At 36.7% G+C, this 23,984-nt stretch overlaps 1 protein-coding gene across 1 annotated transcript; it reads left to right on the top strand.

Annotated features, from left to right (window-relative positions):
* Positions 1–6,448: 6,448 nt before the first annotated feature.
* On the top strand, positions 6,449–19,903 carry LOC140155516 (uncharacterized). The gene is made up of 4 exons (XM_072178387.1): positions 6,449–6,499; positions 7,310–7,382; positions 16,298–16,621; positions 18,721–19,903. The coding sequence occupies exons 1-4, from the start codon at positions 6,483–6,485 to the stop codon at positions 18,775–18,777; spliced, it is 471 nt and encodes a 156-aa protein (XP_072034488.1). The 5' UTR covers positions 6,449–6,482; the 3' UTR covers positions 18,778–19,903.
* Positions 19,904–23,984: the final 4,081 nt, after the last annotated feature.

Raw genomic sequence — 23,984 nt, 5'->3', positions numbered from 1 at the left:
TTATGTGTGTATTTATATATTGTCAGATGTAAATACCCATGGGGTGGGTTGATCATTCCAGGGGGGCAAAAACCCTGTTGAGGAGGTAAACTGCATCCAAAAAGGGCTGAAAAAACATTGATTTTTCATTATTTCTGTCCCAATTTTATTTGATTTTTCCCCACATGTATGTGGACTTATGTTATCATCCAAATGTTTTTTTTTTTGTTTGTTTGTTTGTCCGTGCGGAAGCAAATTCATTAATCCACTCTACAGCTCCAATGCAATGGCCGATCAACTTCATTATTATGTTTTCAGGGTTATTAGGAGTTAAGAAAACCTAATAATGATAATATTGGATGGCTTATTTCGCATGATACCATAACATATACCATAACAAATATCGAACTCGCCGTTGGCTCGTCCGATATTTTTATGACTCATCCGATATGTTATGGTATCATGCTCAGCCATCCAATATTATATCAAACTTTGTACGGTGATAGTATATGGTGGCCTCATGTGCTGTATACTTTTGTGTTGCATTATTTGCATATTTATGAATATTAATGATTATTTATATAATTCCCGTCGATCATGCCACTGTTTTTCCGTGTTATTAATGAGCTCATTTGCATATTTGGCCTACATTGTCATTAATCCACTCTTAAACGCAATCACCGATCAACTTCATTATTATGTCTTTTGTACATAACCCAGCTGTCCGATTAATTTGTGTATCGGTCACCTGGAGCTACAGGGTTTTTTCATATCTGTAGCCTCTTCATAGAGTGCATAGTTCATATACTTTATATGTAAAAGTCTCTGTTGGTGTGATTTTTTTTTTGTTTATGTGACAAGCCATGACCAAAAATCACATTTTTGACTAAAAAACACATTTTGACCAAAAATCACATTTTTGACTAAAATCACTTTTTTGACCAAAAATCACATTTTGACCAAAAATCACATTTTGACCAAAAATATGTTTTTGACTGAAAAATCACGCCAAAAATCATTTTGACTAATAATCGTATTTTGACCAAAAATCATGTTTTTTACCAAAAAAAGATTCTGAAGACATAATAATGATAAAATTGACGGATAATTTAAGATGATGCTCTGAATTTATCAGTCTAAGCTAGAGTTTTCAAATATCACGCCGACTTCGCCTCGCATGATATTTGAAAACTCTAGCTTGACCGATAAATTCAGGTATCGCACTCAATCCGTCCAATTTTATATCAAACTTGGTACGGTGATAGGATATTGTAGCCTGATGTGCTGAATAGTTTTGTCATTTTATTTGCATATTTATGAATATTAATGAGCTCATTTGCATATTTTGCCTTTATTTCCATTAATCCAATCTCCAGCTTAAACGCAATCATCAATCAACTTCAAACTTGGTATTGTGATAGTACATGGTGGCCTTATGTGGTGTATAGTTTTGTGAGGTCCACCTGAATTACAAACCGTGTTGTGTTTGCATAATGGTTATCAGTGGCGTAGCTAGAGTTTGTGGTGCCTTGAGCCAAGGATAGGTCAGGTGGCATGGTTTGGCCCCCCCAACCCAAATTATTAAAACATTTGTGTGTGAAGCAAGGGAAAATTTCCACAAATACCACTAATTAATTTTGGTCATAATGAAGTTCAATTTCGATCTTAAAATGAATATTTGTGCGGAAATGCCCACCAAAATTTTTGACTTTTATCGCTTGGGGGGAGTGCAGAATCAAACGGGTCTATCCTCCAAATCCCACATTTGAAAAAGAAACCGGGCCTTCTGCTCTCCTTGAGCACTGTTGGTAAAGACAGAAAACTACTATCAATACTAATTTTATGGAAGGAGAAGAAAAATCCTCCCTCCCTCATCAATTCATGATAATCCTTTGGAGAAGAACCAAAACATTAATTAGCTACAGCCTAACAAAACTGGGAAATTAAATTTTCTTAAAATAATTATGTTCATATCCTCTATCCTTGCATACATACATACATACATAAAGATATTTATATAGCGCCTTTATCAAAGCGCTGAACAGGGAGGGAAAGGATGGAGAAAAAAAGAAAAACAGAAGGAACTAGAGCTAATTGCGCATACACATATACGCGACCTTAGCAATAGCTAATTAACTAGGCCTATGGCTAATTAGCCCAGCTATCTAGCATGCATACATGTATTAAGGCATATAAACAGCCAGCAGTAGTATAATATGCTGATTTTACTGAGAGGTCTTTTTTGAAATGCACTGTAATTTGAAATTGACCATAGGGACAATGGGAGCAAGGTTAATTTGTTAGCTCACCTATAGCATATGTGAGTTCAAAAGGTCCAGCAGTTTGGTGTAATTCATTGGAATATACATGTATAACTAGAACAGAAGTTTGTAGTATCATATAATTAGGCCAAGTAAAATAAAAAACATGTTTCAAGTCCGGATTTTTGTAAAAAAGGAGGAAGAGGGGGCTTTTTATTTTATATTTTCATGGCAAAATCGGTGTGAATACCCATAATTTGAGCTGTTTTAGCATACACAATAATGCCTGGAAAAAGGAGGAGGCCTCTTTTATTTTTGTTCTGAGGATATAGGCCGCCCCTCTAATTTTCATAAAACCTTCCAAAAGTGTTTCTTGTATTAGCAAGGCTATAAAAATATTTCTGCTTCCTAGATATATTTTTTGAAAAGTTATAACTGAATAAATATATAATTGAAGAAACCTCAAAAAGGAAGTGGATGGTACGTGAAACATGTTTATTTTTTTATTTGGCCTTATAATTATTAATTATATTACATAATTATTTTCCATAGTTGTGAAATCATTTTGTTAACCAAAAATTATTCAATATTCATGTAAATATTTCTGTGCAACTTTGGTCATGCGCTATTAGAGTGCGACTTCCTAAGGTATTTTTCTACATACCGGAAGTAATATCTTCATGACCTTTGACCCCAATGACCTTGGACCCCGATGGATGAATACAATGTGTAATGTTATCATGCTATATTATAATTTGTGGAATGACTTAGCATTTTTAGTAACAGAACAGAAAATCACATCAGCCATAATGACCTTCGTATGACCTTTGACCTCAAGGCTAATGCATGTGTCAAGTGACATCATCTTGCTGTGTAATTCGTGTAAGGAGTAGCAGTTTTAGTAAAAATAACAGGAAATAACATTTTCGGCCATAATGACCTTTCCATAACCTTTGACCTTGAGTTGGTCACGTGACATTTGTGCCACCAGCTATTGGTCCTGATGACCAAGTAACATTGTTGTACCATATATATTTGCGACAGCAGCAGCATTTTAGGGTATTTGGTTATATACCGGAAGTATCCCCTTAATGACCTATGACCCCAATTCTGGACAATAACTTTTAGACACTGGGTATAGCTGATGCATGTACCCAAGTGCCATAATCGTGCTGTATAATTTGTGGAAGAAGTAGCATTTTTAGTGAAATCACGTTGTTGGCCATTGACAGGAAGTGGATGACCTTTGACCTGAAGTTGATCATGTTTCATTTGTCCCCCCACCCAATGGTCCTAATGACCAACTATGGTCAACATGGCTCAAAGCATATGGCTACGGTGGCTCATTATAAGATTGACAGAAAGAAAGAAAGAAAGAAAGAAAGAAAGAAAGAAAGAACTTGACAGAAACAGACCTTAGCAATTTTGCAAATTGCTAAGGAACAAGAAAGAAGATATAAACTGAAAAGGTAAGTTTTCAGTTTCCTTCTGAAAACTGGAATTGATGGAGACTCCCTAATGGCTTTAGGGAGTTTATTCCATTCCCTCGGGCCAGAGACAGAGAGGGTATTTAAACCAACTGCTCTACATGCCATAGGCTGACTAAGCAGGGTCTTATTGGAAGAAGATCTTAATCCTTCTCTTCTGGGAGCATAGGTTGAAAGAAGCTCACAAAGGTAATTGGGGGCACGGCCCTGAGAGCACTTGAAAACATAAAGCTCAGTGAAGTTTAAAAAGAATTTGGTCCTGGATTGGAAGCCAATGCAATTGAATGAGAAGGTTGGAGGTACCAGTTGAGCGAGGGACAGAGAATATCAAACGCACAGCACAGCAGATCTGCAGTCTATTTCTTTCACCTTGAGTGATACCAGAGGATTGCTTTGCCATAATCAAGTCGGGACAGTAGGCCCATGAAAGTCAATTCGAGTTTATCGTCCCTTTTTTTCCCAGGTTGGTGAGGTGACTTTTTCATTTTTCATTATTTCATCAGATTTCATTATTGACCTAAAGTGCGTGTTGGTTTAAAGCCACACTCATACATGTTATTTATAAACATGTTTTTATATGGGTAGGGACTAGAAAAGTTAGAAAAGAGCCTTGTTTTGGTTCCAAGTTATAAATTAATATGTTTTACAAACAAAAATATATGTTTCCAATTGCTAAAACTGGTGAAAACACTGATACTTTGAAAATAATGAATTATTTTGGCATTTTGAAAATTTGACGCTGGTGTTTTTGGTGTCCAAAAAGTGACGCGGGCGGGGGACGATAAACTTGGAATCGACTTTCACGCGCCGTATGAGAGAACGAACAGCATGGTGACAGGTATCCTGGGCAATGAATTTACGGATGCGGTAAAGATACGAAGATGGAAATTGATAGACTTTGCGAGGGTGGTAGGCCTAATGTGGTCACGCATCCTTAGGCCCATAACATTACCCTGTGTGTGATTTTGGGCAACATCCCCTACCAAATTCATCTTGTCCCTCCCTCCCCACCCTCACCCCCCCACTCACACACACAATTTGAGCAAGCTGTTTCAGATATAAGCAACACAGATAACACAGATAATGACCTGCAAGTACACTCTTAAAATGATTACTCATTTTTTAATTTAAAAAAAAATTGACAACTTGGGAAACTTACTATTCAAATGGGGATATAACAGATTTCTCTTCAAAATGAACAGATTTCTCTTCATGAAGATTCAGATATTCATGAAAATGACTCATCAAATATGATAAGATTGCCTTGTTATTTGAATATAAATGAATAGGTCTTTATGAAAAATGACCAAAAAAAAACACCTGTAAAATTTATGGTTTATCTTCTCCCAGGAGAATAATAGAACCTTTTTGAAATCAATGAAATGGATATAAATCTTGTCAGATAATGAGTTGGAGATCTTTTCAATTTAAATAATTGGCCTAATTGTTACAATAAAATGGAAACTATTTATTTGGATAAGATTTTTGGTTTAATGTGATCATACCTAATCAAAATGAACAATGGGGGCTATCTCATCAAATCAAAATGGTTACGGGATTCAAAATAAATGAGTAGCCTAGGAATTCTATTCAGAAAAATGAATAGTGTGAAATTAGAGTGTTGGCCTTCTAAATAAATAATAGGATAGGCCCTATAAATAGGATAGGCCCTAAGGGAGTGTTCATAAATACTTTGGTGGGGGTTGGAAAATATGGGGGGATCAAAAATATTTGAGTCTTAAAAAGGGGGGATCAAAAACATTTGAGGGTAAAATTCTGGGGTAAAATGTACGAGAAGGCATGTGACATCCCAAATTTTTTCGCTCGCATGAATGTTTTAACATTCATGCGAGCGAAAAATTTTCAATTTTGTAATCTCAAGCTACAAATCAACAAAATGTGCACACTTCACAATTTGGGTGTAACACTATGACTCCAATGAGTAATAACTCCAAACGGTAATAGCTAATGAATTAATGACGATAGGGGTAGATCCTGGGGGATGGGGGATAAATCCCACCCAATATTTTGATAGGGGGGATGGTCCATACAATCATCCCCCAATGTTGATGTATATGGGTTTCTAACCAAAATTAACCCCATATTTGGTCATTTAAAACTAAAGAGTGCCATTTTTTTTGCACTTCGTGCAAATTAATTCCGGTTTTGTACTAGGCCTATATTTCACCAGTTTAGCTTCAATATGGCAAAAAATTTTGCGCGCTTCATGCGCATTTCTACCATAAACTTATTTTGTTGGCAAATGGTGTTGGATTCACTGGACTTCCAAGAAATTTTCTCCAACCCCAATGTCAAAAAGAAATCTATGCCACTATTAATGGTGTATATTTTTGGTTTCTTTTTTAGGACATGAGGGGGGGGGATCACAAATTTTAGACCATAAAAAGGGAGATAAAAAAAATCCACCCTTTTTTAGGGGGGATCAAAAAAAATTTGACGTCCGAGGTTCCAACTTTTCCACCCCCACCAAAGTATTTATGAACACTCCCTAATGGCAAACTTTTTAGGCCTACCCTCAGTAATACCTCAGTACTCTGATAGGCCAAAACTTTTGGCGCATGATGACGTCACTTCGTAAATATTAAAAATCTGCTCTGGAGCCTGCTCAAGAGGTGCTGTAAATTGGCACTCTGCTCTGCTCTGGTCACATGTTCATTTGGCGGGCTCATTCCTCATTTCTGCAGCATTGAAGCTCATTGACACAGATTCACACTTCACCAGCTCGTTCGTTCGTATGAGGAAAGCAAGCAACCATACTTTCACATACCCTGAGTAAAGATAGTCACTTGCGCTGAGCATCAAATTGGTCACTTATCGCTCACTGTTCAAAATGTGACATCTACACCAATTACAGTCCCCGAAACTGTCTACTTTTTAGCCGACCTCAATTCCGAAACATTTAGTGATAGTTAAAAATGCGATCCCCAACCCTTTGGTTACCTTTGGACGAATTTTTCGAAATCTCCGCGGAGTCTCCGTGTCTGAAATTCCCCGGTACAAACATCGAAAATGTCGCAAAATCTCAGTTCCGGTGATGATACTATATCCGCATCGCTGTTTTCATACATGAATATGCATATCTCTGACCCCTGTAAGGTCAAAAACGTGGCGTTGATTTCAACCAATCCGATCCACCGTTTAATAAGCAGCTTGATACTGACGTCATATCTGAGGTGACCAGGAGGCACGAGCTACCATTTTGGTAAACTGAACTCGACTCGTGCGTTCTTTTGGTTCACATAAATCGAACAAAATTTTCAATAACGGGTAATAGTATGATTTCAATTTTTTATTAATGAAGTTACTTGTAGTTTTGAGGAATGACAAAGTTGTTTTTGGAAACTTAGATGTTTGTTTCAACTGATGATGTAGGATCGCAAGGTGAGTGAATTCGTGAAGAGATTTGCTTGTTTGAGTGATAGTAGGATACGGGATGTAGGCTAGTCCTCTGTGTTTGACCGGCTCCGACGTCTCAATTCACGACGTCTCAATTCGTACCTGCTTACCAGACAGCAATACTGCGTATTGCTGTATGGAACCAGATATAACTTTCACAAACATTTATCATTACCAGTCTTCTCTTCTGCAAGTGCAAGTTAAAAGGAAGTTACATCACCGTGACGGTAGGCTAGAGGTGAGAATCTTTTTCTCGTTCTTTTCACTTGTTGATTTTAAGCTTTCCATGGCTGGCACTTTCCATTGGAACACATCTACCAAGATTTAGGGGTGGTGCAATAATTATGTGTACCCCCAGGGGTGAATTATAGGGGGGCAAAGATTTTTGGCAGGCCAAAAGGGGGGGGCAAGCATTTTTGGCCGGTCGAACGGGGGGGGCAAGCAATTTCTGGCACATATATTTTAGGCACCGTTTCTATATTACGCCCCAAAAAGGCGTAGGAAAAACGTTACTTTAACACGCTCAAATATGCAAAATTTCCTGCTCGCTTCGCCGTTTCGCATTATATGTTAAGACAATTTAAGGTTTTAAATTTGGGTTCCCAAAATCTTGCATGTGTAAGGGGGGGGCAAGATTTTTGGCACGTCAAAGGGGGGGGCAAAGGTTTTTGGCACGTCGAAAGGGGGGGGTAAAGGTTTTTGGCACGGCCAAAGGGGGGGGGCGATTTTGGCAGACCATTTTGAGAATTCACCCCGGGGTACATATAATTATTGCACCACCCCTTAGGCCGATGCATGACTTGTATTTTCACTTGTTGATCGTGAGACCCTGCAGGGAAGTGACACAGCAAGAGAGTGCTAGATTGTACTAGTAGGATATAGTAGGCCTATTAAATAACAAGAAATGTCTTTAAAAAAGACAATGCCTCCAAGATACCAGTGGGCACCTTTTGTTATTAGTTAAGGAGACACTTATAATGCTAGCTTTAAGGTAACGCTATTGGATATAGATTTTGTCTGATTGAAATATGTGAGTCCATTCTCTCCTGATTACAAGACTGAAAATTTTATTTTAATCGGATATTCGGTTACCAAAATATATGGCCTGTCAAAATGGCGCGAAACCAAGAAGTTGGCAACAAATTTCTTTTATTTTTGTTATGCAATGATGTCAGGTAGGCCTTATTTTCTAATTATATATGCAAGAATTGTACAAAGTAGAGATCGGCTAAAAAATAAGATATAAAACCCATGAATGCCTTTTTCCATGCAAATTTCCATTTGCATAATTAATTAGGGCCCTAATCAACTTTTCTAATAAGTGGCCCAAATTAATTATGCAAATTGAAATTTGCCAAAACGCAACCGAAATTTTGTAGTAGGTCTACAGTGTGTGTTCTACCCATGTACCATGCCTCAGTAGGCCTACTATAGCTCTTTTAATTGTATCTGAAATCTTTACTTTGCATAATTCATACATGTAGCCTAATTAGAAAATCATCTGGCAACTGGACTTGTCAAAAATATAGAAAATAAAAAGAAAGTTGTTGCCAATTTTTTGTTTTGGGTTCGCACCATTTTGACAGGCCATATATCTCAAGAACCGAATGTATAGTAATCTACAGGGCATAAGCTTTAACATATTATTTAAATAGAAAGAAAATCTAAATTTGTGCATTAGCCAATAGGGCCACGGTCACCTAAAGCCATCTTGCAATCTTGCAGATAATTCTGATGTATGAAATAAGACCTTCAAACTTTCAGATATGAAGAGTTCCAGATGCAGGCAGCCGCTTTCTGTTTTTTTAAATGCATGCCCAAGTTGTATCAAGAGTCATTTCTCGTGGATTTTTGACTGAAAATTACGATTGTAACGTTTCAGAGTAACAAATTTTCGTATCAGATTTTTTTAATGCTTGTTTATTATAGGCCTATTTTGTATTCAGGACTAAAATAATATTAATATTATTATATTTAGGGGGGTCTTTTTATAGGCCATTACTCTTTTGTATGTGTAATTAAATCAAAAATCAAAAACATTATTGTTTTGTTTTGTTTCCTTCATTTGTGCTTTGTCTTGCATCGAAAGGGCCAATATCAACACCTTGTTTGTAAGAGGTTGAAACGGTCATGGGTATGCATGCAAAAATATTGCAACAGTAGGCCTACTCAGTAGAACATAAAATACAACCACGCATGGGAATGGGGGAAGCAAATACTTTAAAACGAATTATTCCGAATTATATCAACGCAATAAAATTGCAATACTTTAGTACATGTATTTGAACAGCAATGCCGGGCAGCAATGAAGCCGCCATAGGCGCTGCTAGGCGTATCATACCATACATTGCAGTTCAAATGCATCGGATCATGATTGTGGCCTAGTCGAGCCTAGCATGCATGCCAGTCGGTCTGCTGACTCGCCGGCACAAAAATACCTCCAATTTTGCACAAAACAATCCATGATGTCAAATTATCACATCCAAAGTGTCGCCATGAACGCCAGCTTCAACTTCTCCAGCCAAAGTTTTTGCATTAATAATCAGGTTTCATGTAATCATGAAATTAAACCTTGTTTGATGTGTATTCCCATTGCCACAGCATAACGGTTTTCCAACTTGTCTTCAACGATAAAGCTGCTGATCACAATCGAAGGCATTGAGGTGGTGTGGCTGCTGATGAGCGCTGAGGTTACAACCTATAATTAAAGACCGAATTAAAAAGACTAGTTTGCGCTGACGTCATGACAAAGGCGCCGCCGTGATTGGTTGCTGACCTGCGCAGTATGGCATTTTTGGTCTGGTTTACAGGACGGCATACGCAAAGCTAGTCTTTTTAATTCGGTCTTCAATTATACAACATATGAGTTTGAAAATATTCTAATGCATAATTCATTAACTTGATAGACCCACGCCATTGGCGCCACGTGCTAGATGTTTCTAGAATCCCTATAGAATAAGATTAATTTTAATGCTAATTTATTGCACATGCTGAGGAAGCGTGATTACCTTTTTGAACATTCGGAAATGGCGATAGGCGAATTTATGTATGGCGCAAAGAGGTGGGGGATATATATTGGGCTTTCGATATTGGGCGGAAATTAGAGTACTTGTCAGAATATAAATTTGTACAATCGGCCTATATGCCGCGCAATGTGCGGCATTTTAGGTGTAAATTTCAAAGCATACTACCTCCTGCGGAGGCAGAAAAATCATATAGGCCTACTTGTACGTACTATACATGATACATGTATAATATACATGTATCATTGTATGTAACATTGTATATAGCCTATGTAAACTGTATGTATTGAAGTCCCGATTGAAGTGTAACATTGGTAAACTTTTATTACTTTTAATGTAGCCCTAACTAAATTAGGACGGTTCACAAACACTTCTTAGGGGGCGTGATGCAAAAAAATTTCATCGCAAATTTTTTTTAGGCCCTCCCCCTTTGAGATCTCACCAATTTCAGGGGCCCCTTTTTGACATGAAAATTATGGGTCAACCCCATAGAAAAGCATATTAACTCAATTTTCCCAGGAAAATTTGTCATTTTTTCAGGCTCCCCTGGCCCCCCCCCCCCCCCTTAGGAGGGGCAAAAAATTTCTGGGCCCCCTGTTTGCATCAGGCCCCCTAACAAGTGTTTGTGAACTGTCCCTAATTGTAAAATTGTTTTTCCAGCTGCTAAAAATTAACCAGTAGGCCCTATAGCTTGCCTTCAAGTTTGACTTGGACCCTGGCACGTATGTGGGGGATGAGGGAGCACCCCCCCAACTTGTGAAAGTCTTAAGTCTAAAAAAGTCACAATTTGAGAGGGTTTTTTTTTGCGTTCCACATTTTTTTTTAGAGGAAAGTCCACTTTTCACAAAATTGTCCACTATTTCCTTTTTCTAAATAAGCACCCTCCCAAAAAAATACTGCGTATGAGTATGGGCCTGCTTTGATCCACATTTCCCCTGACTCCACCACCCCACCCCACCTCGCCCATCCACCTCCACCCATCCACTTCCACTCTACCTACCTACTTCCACTCTACCCCACTCCACCCTACCCTCACTCAATGACCCATCCTAAACAAATTTTTCATTTAAAACCCATGTTTCGGAGGGGGGGGGGAGATACTCAAGTTTGGTTTGAGTAGGTGTGCTGCTTAGAATTTGAAAGTAGACCTATCATTCAATACGAAATTTGGACCCATCGATGTACCAAAATTAAAAACTTTTGGCCAAATTTAAGAATTGTCTTGGGGAAATTTAAACATTTTGGCTACAGTGAGGTAAAATTGGGCTTTTAGAACATTTTGAAAAAGGGACCCATCATAACCAAAATTGGCCAAGAAAAAGGGGTCATCGATGTACCAAAAGGCCGAAAAATGCTACTCATGTTTGCAGCCCGTCCCGTCCCGCCAGTGGTCATTTGTACTGAGTGGGTTTTTTTAGTATACTATTTTGTTATGCATGCCTCATTTCCCTAAATATGTTCCACTTTCTTTGGAATTATACCGACATTGTTCATTGAGAAGTAGGGTCCTGTTGGATTAATGTCTTAAAAAGGGGGTCATTGAGTATAACAAAATGGAAAAGGAGGGAAGGGGTCATTGCTTTTGGGTAGGCTATAACATTTTGTAATAAACATGATAAAAAGGGTCATTTGGTATAAAATTATTTTGAAAAAGTGGTCAGCATCAAAACTATGGAACAAAATTCTATTTTGTTCAAAATTTGCTCAATTTAGGCCCACAATATTACAAATTGGCTGAAATAAGAGGAAGTATCGAAAATGGTTTTTGTTTTTGTCCTTTTCTTATGATATGATGTTGCTCAGAGGTTGAAATAACCTGTTTTTGTGGTTTTACATACAATTTCTGGATACTTTAAAAAAAAAAAAAAAAACATTTCAAATTTTCAATTATAGCTAGTCTTTGTGGTTTTCAGCGTGCCAAATTCTCAGAAATGTCCTTTTTTACTTCCATGATAATTGTGGCTACTGGTACTCATCTGAAGATATGTTTTTGCCAAAGGTACACATTTTTAATTCCAAAATGTACATATTTTTACTCATTATGGTTTGGGCTGTCAGCCTATTTCACTTGCGAATGTCTCGAGTCTTTGTAGTTTGTAATAGCCACAGGTAATTATCTTTAAATAGTTCTTCTGGATTTGTAATTTTGAATACAAAGGTTATTATTGTGACCTATACTCAATCTCTCTTGGTGGTTTTACATTCACTAGGATCCACAACATGCTCATCCATCAGGGACACAGTTCTTTAACCCCAATACATTTCTTTATTCATTGCATGACCTTTGACATTTTTGTGTACAAAAACTCATACTCTGCAACTTGAGGTCAAATTTTGCACTTATGATTGTTTATGAGGTTATTGACTTATGCCATTGGGATGAGGCTATTGTGGTCCATAGTGATTTCTTTCAGATCTGCTCAATGGATTTGTTGGCAGGGTTGCCAAACCCGCGATTTGGTAGCCCAATTGGGCGACTTTTGAAGATTTTTCCCATGACTTTTGACAATTTCCTGTCCCATAGAAACCAATGGTTAAGAAAAAATTTGGGCGACTTTTCAACATTGGCTCCCACGACTTCCGATAGTTTCCTGCCCCATAGAAACCAATGGTAAAGAGAAAAATTGGGTGACTTTTCGAATATTTGACCCGCTATTCGGGCTGAAATCTTTTGGCAACCCTGTTTGTTGGTTAGATTCAATTTGTGCAGAGTATTTGATCTGCTTTTTCTTATTTGATTGACCTTTTGTAGCTGAGGTGATTGACCTGGGGTGGAATTTCTTTTTTCCTTAGCAATTTGCAAAATTGCTAAGGTCTGTTTCTGTCAAGTTCTTTCTTTCTTTCTTTCTTTCTTTCTTTCTTTCTTTCTTTCTTTCTTTCTGTCAATCTTGTAATGAGCCACCGTAGCCATATGCTTTGAGCTATGTTGACCATAGTTGGTCATTAGGACCATTGGGTGGGGGGACAAATGGAACATGATCAACTTCAGGTCAAAGGTCATCCACTTCCGGTCAATGGCCAAAAACGTGATTTCACTAAAAATGCTACTCCTTCTACAAATTACACAGCACGATGATGGCACTTTGGTACATGCATCAGCTATACCCAGTGTCTAAAAGTTATTGTCCTGAATCGGGGTCAAAGGTCATTAAGGGGATACTTCCGGTATATGACCACATACCCTAAAATGCTGATGCTGTCGCAAATATATATAGTACAACAATGTTACTTGGTCATCAGGACCAATAGCTGGTGGCACATATGTCACATGCCCAACTCAAGGTCAAAGATCATGGAAATGTCATTTTATGGCCGAAAATGTTATTTCCTATTATTTTTACTAAAACTGACTCCTTATACACGAATTACACAGCAAGATGACGTCACTTGCACATGCATTAGCCTTGAGGTCAAAGGTCATAATGAAGGTCATTATGGCTGATGTGATTTTCTGTTCTGTTACTCAAAATTCTAAGTCATTCCACAAATTATAATATAGCATGACATTACTTGCATACATCCATTGGGGTCAAAGGTCATTGGGTCAAAGGTCATTGGGGTCAAAGTTCATGTACGTATTACTCCCCGTATATGTAGCAAAATACCTTAGGAAGTCGCACTATAATAGCGCATGACCAAAGTTGCACAGAAATATTTATATGAATATTGAATAATTTTTGGTTAGGCCGAATAAAAAAATAATCATGTTTCATGTCTTCTCCCGCTTCCTTTTTTGAGGTTTCTTCAATTTATATTTTTATTTTTTGAAATTCAGTTATAACTTTAAAAAAAATATGTCTAGGGAGTAAAGATGCTTTCTATAGCCTTGCTAATATACAGGAAACACTTTTGGAAGGTTTTGTGATAATTAGAAGAGGTCTATCTCGTTGAACAAGATATAAAAAGATTCCTCCTCCTTTTTCCGGGCATTATTGTGTGCGCTAAAACAGTTCTAATTATGGGTATTTGTACCAATTTTACGATTAAAAATAAAAAGCCCCTTCTTCCTCCTTTTTGAAACATGTTTTTTTATTTTACTTGGCCTTATCAAAATGATTTCACATACTGTAATATTATGGAAAATAATTATGTAATATAATTTATGATTATAATTATAATACTACAAACATCTGTTCATACATGTATATTCCAATGAATTATACATATGCTGGACCTTTTGAACTTGCATATGCTATAGGTGAGCTAACAAATTAACCTTGGTCTCTAGCCAAATTTCAAAGTTATAGTGCATTTCAAAAAAGACCTCAGTAAAATCAGCATAATATACTACTGCTTACATGCATTCATGCTATATAGCTGGGCTAATTAGCTATAAGCCTAGTTAATTAGCTATTGCTAAGGTCGCGTATATGTGTATGCGCAATTAGCTCTAGTTTTGGGGTTTTGTTTGACAGATGAGGTGGTGTGGTTTCCTTGGTTTTTTGCTCATCCTGTTTTAGTTTTTGTGTGAAAAATACTGCATTTTTCTGCTCCAAATCATCAAATCTTAAATCATCACCTGTTTCCAACTAACTGGTTTTGTTGGTCAGTGAACTCAGCTAATTTTGATGTTGCAAGCAATTGATGTCTTTTCCTCACAACAAGTTATTGGGGTGCGGATTTTGAAAAAGTGGACATTTTTAGGGGGGGTGCCTTCCAAAAATTTGGACCTTTTTTGACAAAAAAAACTAAAAACCTTAAATCTATTTGGCTTGTTATATATGCAGTTTGCCTCCCGCCCCCACTTTTGAGGCAAAACCCCCAAAGTACGTAAATTTCCACTTTTTGCTGCAATTTTGCACAAAATTGGTCAATTTTGCTGCCCTGAAATTCACTTTGCCCTCCCCAGGGTTCGATTTAGGGGGGTTTTACATGCACAAATATGCATGTAACTTTGGCTCTGTGCATGTAGAATTTTGCCTGTGCATGCAAAATTTTCTGTTATTCAGCCCATTTTGAGGAAAAAATCAGTTGTTCATGTAAATTTTATTTTCTATATCGACCACCCCCCCATGCTCTGGTGCCGCCACTGGCTATATGCTCGCAAATTACATTTTTCAGGAATTGTTTATACTTTTGCAAATTGAGGTGCGGCTCCACCCCCCTGCATACGGGCCTGCTTTAGGCCATTTGCCAGTACCATACCAATTCTGTAATCCCTTCAATAGAGCGGGATAGCCAAACACTTTTGATTCAGTGTTGGACTTTACCAGTGGGTAACAGTTAGGGCTGGCCAAAAGGGGGCGAAAGCATTTTTTAGCAGGTTGAAAGGGGTTTTAAGCGATTTTGGGCAGGTCCAAATATATGCAAAAAATCCTGTGTGATTATAACACTGCAATTAGCCACTTAGATTAGGAGCGCGTTTTCCTGGGTTGTGCGATGAGCCATAGTCGGTTTGTTTTCTTCCCATTAGTCATGGACCACTTCAAAAGGCAGGGTGTATCACTGATGCATATTATAATCCATCTTTCAATATGAGCCCTTATGAATTTGAGAGTTAACATGAAACAGTGGGAGTAAAAATGTTTAAGGGTGCTAGCATTTTCCCATTAATTTGTTAGATAGTCATGATACTTTGTGCATGTGTGTGCTGAAAATTTTCGGGGCATGTTGTTATTCTGAAGGGTCGTTATTCCGAAGGGTCGTTATTCCGAAGGGTCATTACTCCAAAGGGTCGTTATTCCAAAGGGTCATTATTCTGAAGTGTCATTACTCGGAAGGATCATTATTCTGAAGAGTCGTTATTCCGAAGGGTCATTACTCCGAAGAGTCATTACTCTGAAGGGTCGTTATTCCGAAGGGTCATTATTCTGAAGGGTCATTACTCCAAAAGGTCATTATTCTGAAGGGTCGTTATTCTGAAGGGCCGTTATTCTGAAGGGCTGTTATTCTGAAGGATCATTACTCCGAATTTAAAAAAGGCTTGTTATTCCGAATTTAAAAAAGGCTTGTTATTCCGAATTTAAAATAAGGCTCGTTATTCCCAAGGGTCATTACTCCGAATTGAAAGCAAGGCTCGTTATTCCGAGTTTGAAATTTTTCCGACGCACCCCAAAAATCCCACTGGAGGGCAAGCAAACAAAACTTTTTTGGGGCCTAATTGTAGTAATTTCTTATGTTTTTTCCTTAGAAAGTAAGCTGCTTGGACTTTGATTCACTTGTATTAGCTTTGTGTGCCCCGGAGACAAGATGCCACCAAAACAAGTCACTAGCAAGGGCACCAACAGCCAAGGGAACACATACACCAATTACAGTGATGGTGGGTACGCATATCATAACACCCACACAAATTCGCAAGGAGAGAACTGGAATAGTAACTACTATGCGCCAAAGGGCAATGATGGTGCAGCGTTTTATAGTAGCACAGGACCAAAAGGGACAGCGTTCTATGAAAACAAGTCTGGGGATAGGACGTATTTTGACAAGAAGTAGACTCTTTCTTTGTTGCAGAGAGGTAAGTGCCCTAAGTGCAGGTGCTTTCAACTTTTTTGTCTCTTGATCTTTTTAAAGATTTGCAGTCACTATTTGAAGAGCTTATTTCCAAACTGTGTTAAGTCCACCCACCTTCAAAATTGAGATTTTTATGAAAATGGGTAGTGAGTAACTAGGGCTATCCAGCAATGTGTTTGTTTTTTCCCAAAATTAGTCAAGTTTCGAAATATTGACACACAAAGTATCGATTTTTTTCCAAAACGTGTTAAGTCCAATCCAGTTTTGTAGCAAACTGTGTTAAGTCCACGAACAATGCCCTTGTTGGCAGCTTGTAGGCAAGTAGCACGGCATAGGGCTTCCAATAGTTAATCGCCAACGTTCTTGTTTGGTCCTGAGACTAGTATACATGAATTTGGTCTGCATAAAAAGTTGTTGTTGTTTTTGTTTTATATTAGTAGGCTTAGTTTGTATGGGATTTCTGAAATATTTGATAGATACCTCCAGAAAGACATGAATAGGGTGGGAAGGGGGAGAGGGAGAGGCTGTGATGGTAGAATTAATGTTAGAGGTTGGTGGTAGAGTTAGTTATTTTGTATGCTTATCAAAATGTGCTACTAAATTCAAGGTATAATTTTAAAGTTAAAGGTATAAAAAAACTTAGGACTTAAAAACTTACGACTGTCAATATGAGATTAGGGTGGCAGCATGGGGGAGGGGGAAATATTTGTGATAATGTGTTAAAACAAGTGGATATTTCAGGTCATCACTTATTGTCAGTGAAATGATGTTTATTTAATTCTGAGAAATGCAATTCAACTAAGTTTTGAATTTTGAACTATTTTAAACGTCGAATTTAAATAAAAAATGGGCAGCAGGAGGGGGTTCGATGCAAGGTGTTTTGTGGCAAAATTGTGTTTTATAGTAGAGAGAATCACGTTTTTTATGTTTCTAATAAATTTGTTATCTTTTAAGACTAGTTTGAGAAAAATATGGTTAGTTCTGTGTTACAGATACTATGTTTTGTGTCAAAATGTGTTAAGTCCATGCCAGAAATTGTGATTTGTGTCAAAACGTGTTAAGTCCATGCTATTTTTAAAACAAATTAATTCATTAAAAAAATCAAAAGTCTCTAGATTTTAACTTAACATGTTTTTATGGTCCTATTTATGTCGCCTTCACTTCACTGTAATTTTATAGAAATCGAACTTTTTTTCATTGCCATAAAGAAAATTCCTGATTTTCTTCAAAGTGAATCTTGTGGACTTAACACGGTTTGGAAATAAGCTCTTCATTTATATCTGTATATGTCCAAACTGCTAAAATAATGCCATTTCAAACAGGGACTGTCTTTTGGAATTTGCAGGACAGCATTAAATGAATGCAAGGTCAACTAAGGCAATCAGATTTAAGGAAAGTACATGTAATAGAGAGCGATTGCTCTTGCTCTTGCTCTCCTCAAAACGCAGTCCCTCAAAACGCAGTCCCTGTTTTCAAAAGTATCACTACTGGTACTGGTGAAATCAAAATAAGCTTGGTAGCAATGATTATTGTCACATGATAATGTCAACAAGTCTTGTGCAAAAACTATGCAATGAGTTATAGAAAAAAAACTGTTCAAGTGAATTAAAGTTACGATCATTACCTGATGCATTGATATTGCAAAGGCTCATATTAATGTATATTGTTGAATCTGTGGGTATACAAAGTTGAATGATGAAAATTTTTGTCACCCAAAAATGGCCCTTTTCAGCAAAGTTGGCCATAAATCCATACAAAAATCATAAACTACAGACATTTTTACCCAATGTTTATTTTCACCCCTAAATTTTTTTTCACATTTTTGGCAGTGAAACCGGGGTCAGATCTATCATCTTTAACCATGTCATATGGATATTTAGCCCCTGAAATCCCAAAGATAGCCCCTGATGAAGTTAAATTACAGGAGGGCAATTCTTTTTCAGAAGTAGCCCACAAAATAAAGTAAGTACAATATTTTGAGGCCTGCTACCCCCCTTTAATTTTAATTACAATTGTTGCCAATTCTTTATGAATCGTTTTTGCAATGTAAAACTATTATTTAACCATGTGTGTTCTCTTCTTTTGTCCTTTTGTTAATTCCAGATTTCAGAGATGCCACTTTTTGGACAGCTGAACCCACTATTGCCTTGTTGTTGTTGATACGATACTGGAATCCAGCATTTGATTGACAAGAGAATATGATTACTTTAATTTCAAATCAGTATTTTTTTAGTTCTTCACCCGAGATGAACATAGACTAACTCGATTTCAAGCCTACGTAACTGTAAATTATAATCTGTACTATAATTTGTCAACCAGAACCTACCTTAAAGAGAGTCTCCGGTAATCACAACATTATGCCTTATATGTAAGAAAAATAATTATCAAGCACGAATCACATGGTTTTATTTAAAACAAAACTCATAGTGACCATAAAAACGAATAAAAACACCAGTCTCTCAACACGCGATATTCAAAATTCTCGGCCGCCAAAATTGTTGAGTGCAATGACGTCCCAGTAATACAATGAAGGATGACGACAATTGAGCGCAAGTAACCATTACGTCATTGCACTTAGACAATTTCTGCGCGGGAAATTTGAATATCGCGTGTTGCGAGCCAACTGTTTTCATTCGTTTTTATGGTCAATATGAGTTTGTTTTAAATAAAACCATGTGATTCGTGCTTGAGAATTATTTTTCTAACATATAAGGCATAATGTTATGATTGCCGGACACTTTCTTTAACAGAATGGGACAGACGTAATTGCAATCCTGTATTACGTTGCTGGGATGACAAAACCTCATATTTTAAAAAAAGTGAAATGTTCGGGACTCAAGAGAAAAAAACACACACTGCTGTCTTGAAATCTTAGCAATGCTACTCCCGATTCCAGAAAAATACATAATTGTTTGGGGATTAAAAAAACCATCCTGTTTTGCCAAATAAAACAGCCCTATCCTAATCCTGTTATGTAGAACTAACTAACGATTTCTTATATTGGCCAATTTTTGGACATAAGGGCCAAAAACATGCATTGAGGTGTTTCAATTTTGTGACTGCAATTATTTTTTAAAAATATGCAAACTTGCATGCTTTTAGGCCATTTTCCCTCAAAATACAAACATATTAAAATGTTACTGCTATTGCCACTGAGATGCTAAGGATTAGGATTTAGTTATGTTTAAACAAAAAAAAATGTTATGTCTCAAAATCCATGGCAGTTTCAAAAACGAATGCATTTTTTTATGAAGATTTTATAAAACTTCATTTTGAATTAAGATGTCATTATACCTAAATAAACAATGCGAGTATCGAATCAAGTAACATTTCTTCCAAAGTTGTCTCAGAATTTCACGATTTTACGGCAAAAAACTTTTTAAAAAATGGAAAAAATAATGAATTGCCATTTCAGCTGACATGGACGCATAAAGAAAAATGGCATTGAGACATATTATTACTCTCTTTTTTTAGCCTGAACAGGATTATGTCTTTTAATCCAAAAAATTGGTGCTGAATTTTTCTGGAATCAGCGTAATGACTGTTCTTTGTTACGGTAATATTAAAAGGAACAGCCTCTTTTGTAATAACTCTGGATATCATAAAAACACTAAAAATGTAATCACATGGTTATTATTTTTTTTGCACAATAACATTCATGAAATATGGACTGATAAAACCTCATAACTCAAGTATGTTTTTGTAAAATGCAAATGGAAAATAACAGAGGGTTTATTTTTTGACATTCAAGCTTTCGTCATTAAATGTCTGGCTTGCTACTCCGGGAAATCTCAATTTCACCAAGAATTAAAGACTTCAGGATGTGTAACACATACGGTACTACAAATTTTATGAAAAATAAGGTCACAACAGATGAATCTCTTTACTGAAGGTCACAATGCAGGTTTATTTTCGCCAGCCCATTCGGGCTGGTACCTGTTTCAGGTTTGGGGTCAGTTTACTCAAGAGATTATATTTTAGTGGTATTGGAATGATTTTTTTTTTTTTTTTTTTTAATTTGATTTGTTAGGAAAAGTAATTATGTTTTGCCGTTTCAACGAATCGAAAACGAGTGAGTATTACCAAAGTTATGTTTGAACTAATTAATTATGACTTTAAAAGTTTAAAGGCCTAAATGTAACAATAATAGTTAATATATATAGCATCATATGGTCAGCAGAAGAAAATCTGACATCACCTATGATGTCATATCAGTGTCCTTGACCGGGGGTCTTTACTTCTTGACCACTGAACAGCGTGATATCATGTTGATAACAGACCTATAGAATCAAAAACTTCATCATATTCCCGGATCATATCACAGATTCTCAACAATCTGTGATCATATGGACCATATTGATGTGAAAGTAGTTATCTATCATATCCTGTGTCGTTTTATGGATAAAAATGACTCAAAATGTTATTGATGAAATGGTTGCTATCATAAACATCAGTTTTGTCTTTTCAACGGGAAAAATCCGATGCAAAATAAAGTTTTTAGGGCCTAGCTATAATATGGGCATAATTTATGCATATAGTATTGAACAATGTACCCCATTTGACATGCACTTATAGATAAATAAATTGTCTTACTTTATTAATTTAATAACTTCTTTATATTATAAATAAAATGACACATAACTATTTGATTCATAAAATTACATTCAACAAAATGATTGAAGAGAAAACACACAAGGCACTAGGCAGACTGTTATAGAATGGAGTATGTAAGATGCCATGTCCATAGCTTCGCAGGAGTTTCCGACTAGCAATCAACATGATCAGCACATTCAGAAAAACACAGTTTAAGAGTGAAGATTGTAGTGAGTAACCAGTCCTTTATGAATGTGCTGGCCACTATCTATTATAATATAGTAGGCTTAAACTATACATTGCGAATTAATTAAGTTATTTTAAAATAAAATGTACATGTTAGTTAACTCAAACCGGCAGTGTATATATAAAGCAGTGAAATCGGACATTCCTAAGCGAAGATATTGAGTTAAATAAGTTCTGGTATTACAAAATTGGAAATTGAGATATCGTGGGTAAAAAGCTGAAAAGACAAAAAAAACAACGACAACAACAACAAAACAAACAGACCAGAACAATTTGGAGTACATGTAATGAATTAAAAGAGTTGACATGAGATTAGGAATTAATGTTTTCTGCTGTTTCAGTGTGCATGTTCTCATCGTTGATGGCTTGGTGGACTGTCATGTAGATGTAAGCGTGATCCTAAAAATGCCTTTCACATTGACCAAAACTAATTACAAGACCTCTTCTACATTGAGGCTGGCTTCCCCTTTTAAAGGGAGTTTTTATTGCAGATACAAGCTATGTTAGTATCAGCCCGGGGGGGAGGGGGCACTTGTATTTCAAGGTGGACACCATGCTTGTGTACAAAAACCAATAAAAAGGGTTGTTTTTTCAGCATTGGGCAAGTACAGCTTGTACCTCTTTAGGGTGTCAAAATGCCAAGAGAAAAGAGTATACCTTTCCAAGCAATAATGGCAAAATACAAAAGGGTGAAATATGCTATGTTTGGCTTCTATCAGAGCACATCATAGAAAAGAAACATCAAACTACTAATATTACTTGTGTAAATACTTGTTTAGGCTATGTTTTGCACGGGCCGAGCGATACTCGTTTAGGGTGCGTTTCACGAGTACATGTGCATCTTGTCCATCACGTAATGTAAGTGCCCCGGAGTATCAGAAAGTCTAGTGGCTACAAAATCAGGATCAATTGAGTAGGCTTTGTCATCCCAGCAAAACGATAAGGCTGTTCAATGAATCTCTAATTCTGTTCATATGTTGTAATAGTTAAGGTTCATTGTTTTTGTATTAAAATACTGGTTTGTTCGAAAACGTTTAAATTAGTTTGGAAGATGGAGAAAACTATGATCCGTTTGTCTCATCAATGATTTATTTTTTAAAAGCAACAATGTGAGAGAACTTGTTTGCTAATTATTTAGATATAGTATGTTACATAATATATATATATATAGATAGTCCTATTGACAGGGGGTACTCTGCAGAAAAGAGTAGGTACAGTGCCACTGGTATAGGTCGCATTTTCTACTATAACAATGGGGCATTTTTATGATGTTACTATGTGATGGGTCATTTTTTTTTGTCAACTTGACAAATGGATTGGGATATTTTTTTTATTTGTTGGTTATTATTATCTTTTAGAATTTACAGGAGAGCATTTAATAGCTCTTCTGCAGTATATCAGATTTAAGGAAAGCGCTCTTCTCAAAAGGCAGTCAGTGACTATATGAGTATAATTGAAGAGCTTTGTTGCAAAACCCCTTACATCCACTTGCCCAATTTTGAGAACACATCAAAAAAATACACTGATATAAGGAGGTTTTCAACAAAAGCAGTTTTTGGCAGGATGCTCATCTTACCCTGAGACTAGTAATCCAACTCAGTCCTACGCAAGCATCCCGCCAAAAACTGCTTTTGTTGCAAACCCCCATATATCAGTGATTTTTTGTGTTCTCAAAATTGGGCAAGTGGATGCAAGGGGTTTTGCAACAAAGCTCTTCACATGGTGCATCATAGTTTTGAAGGGTTACTATAAGAATGGGTCATTTTGTTGTGTACAATATGGAACTATATTGCCCTCTGGCAGCACACCTGTACCAAGATATGGACCAAGTACCCCCCTGCATATTACCGTAACCACCCGGGTATAAGCCCACCTTCAGGAATAAGCCCACCCCCTATTTTTCAAAACATTCTGGGAACAAGGGTGCACTCGGCTATAAGCCCAGTACTAAATTTGTGGCCAAGTTCTTAAATCAAATCAATGGTTTTCTATCACATTTTAATACGAACAAAATATAAAAAATATCAGTTGATAATTTAACATTCCACACTTAGAATTTTAAGAAATTGACATAGATGATAGAAATTACTGGTACATTGGGCATATATACAAATGGGGATGATTTTTCTTATTTATAAATTCAAGTACTAGCGCTAGCCCCTCCCCGGTTATAAGCCCACCCCCATTGAAGTGAAATCTGCCATCTGGGGGGGGGGGCTTAAACCTAGGTGGTTACGGTACATGCAATTCAATAATCAGCTTGTGCAGCATTGGGATAGCTTTAAAACTGGGGTGAATTGTATTTTGATTGAGACCGATTCCTTACTGGATGCCGATGTTTACTTCATCTGCACTTTTGAAGCAATCTCATGAATGACCATGTTTTAGATCTAGATACTAGTTAGTAGTAGTGTTATAGTTTATCATCTCATCTCTTATATTATATCACATGACATATATATTTTGAATAAAACATACTATACTTGTTGAAGAGTAAAATGTATGAGTGTTGTTGAATGCCAGTGTCA

The sequence above is a fragment of the Amphiura filiformis genome, chromosome 6 (genome assembly GCF_039555335.1).
Source record: "Amphiura filiformis chromosome 6, Afil_fr2py, whole genome shotgun sequence".
Lineage (NCBI taxonomy): Eukaryota > Metazoa > Echinodermata > Ophiuroidea > Amphilepidida > Amphiuridae > Amphiura > Amphiura filiformis.
The sequence above is the reverse complement of the archived record's forward strand: the minus strand, read 5'-3'. Positions and strand labels throughout refer to the sequence as shown.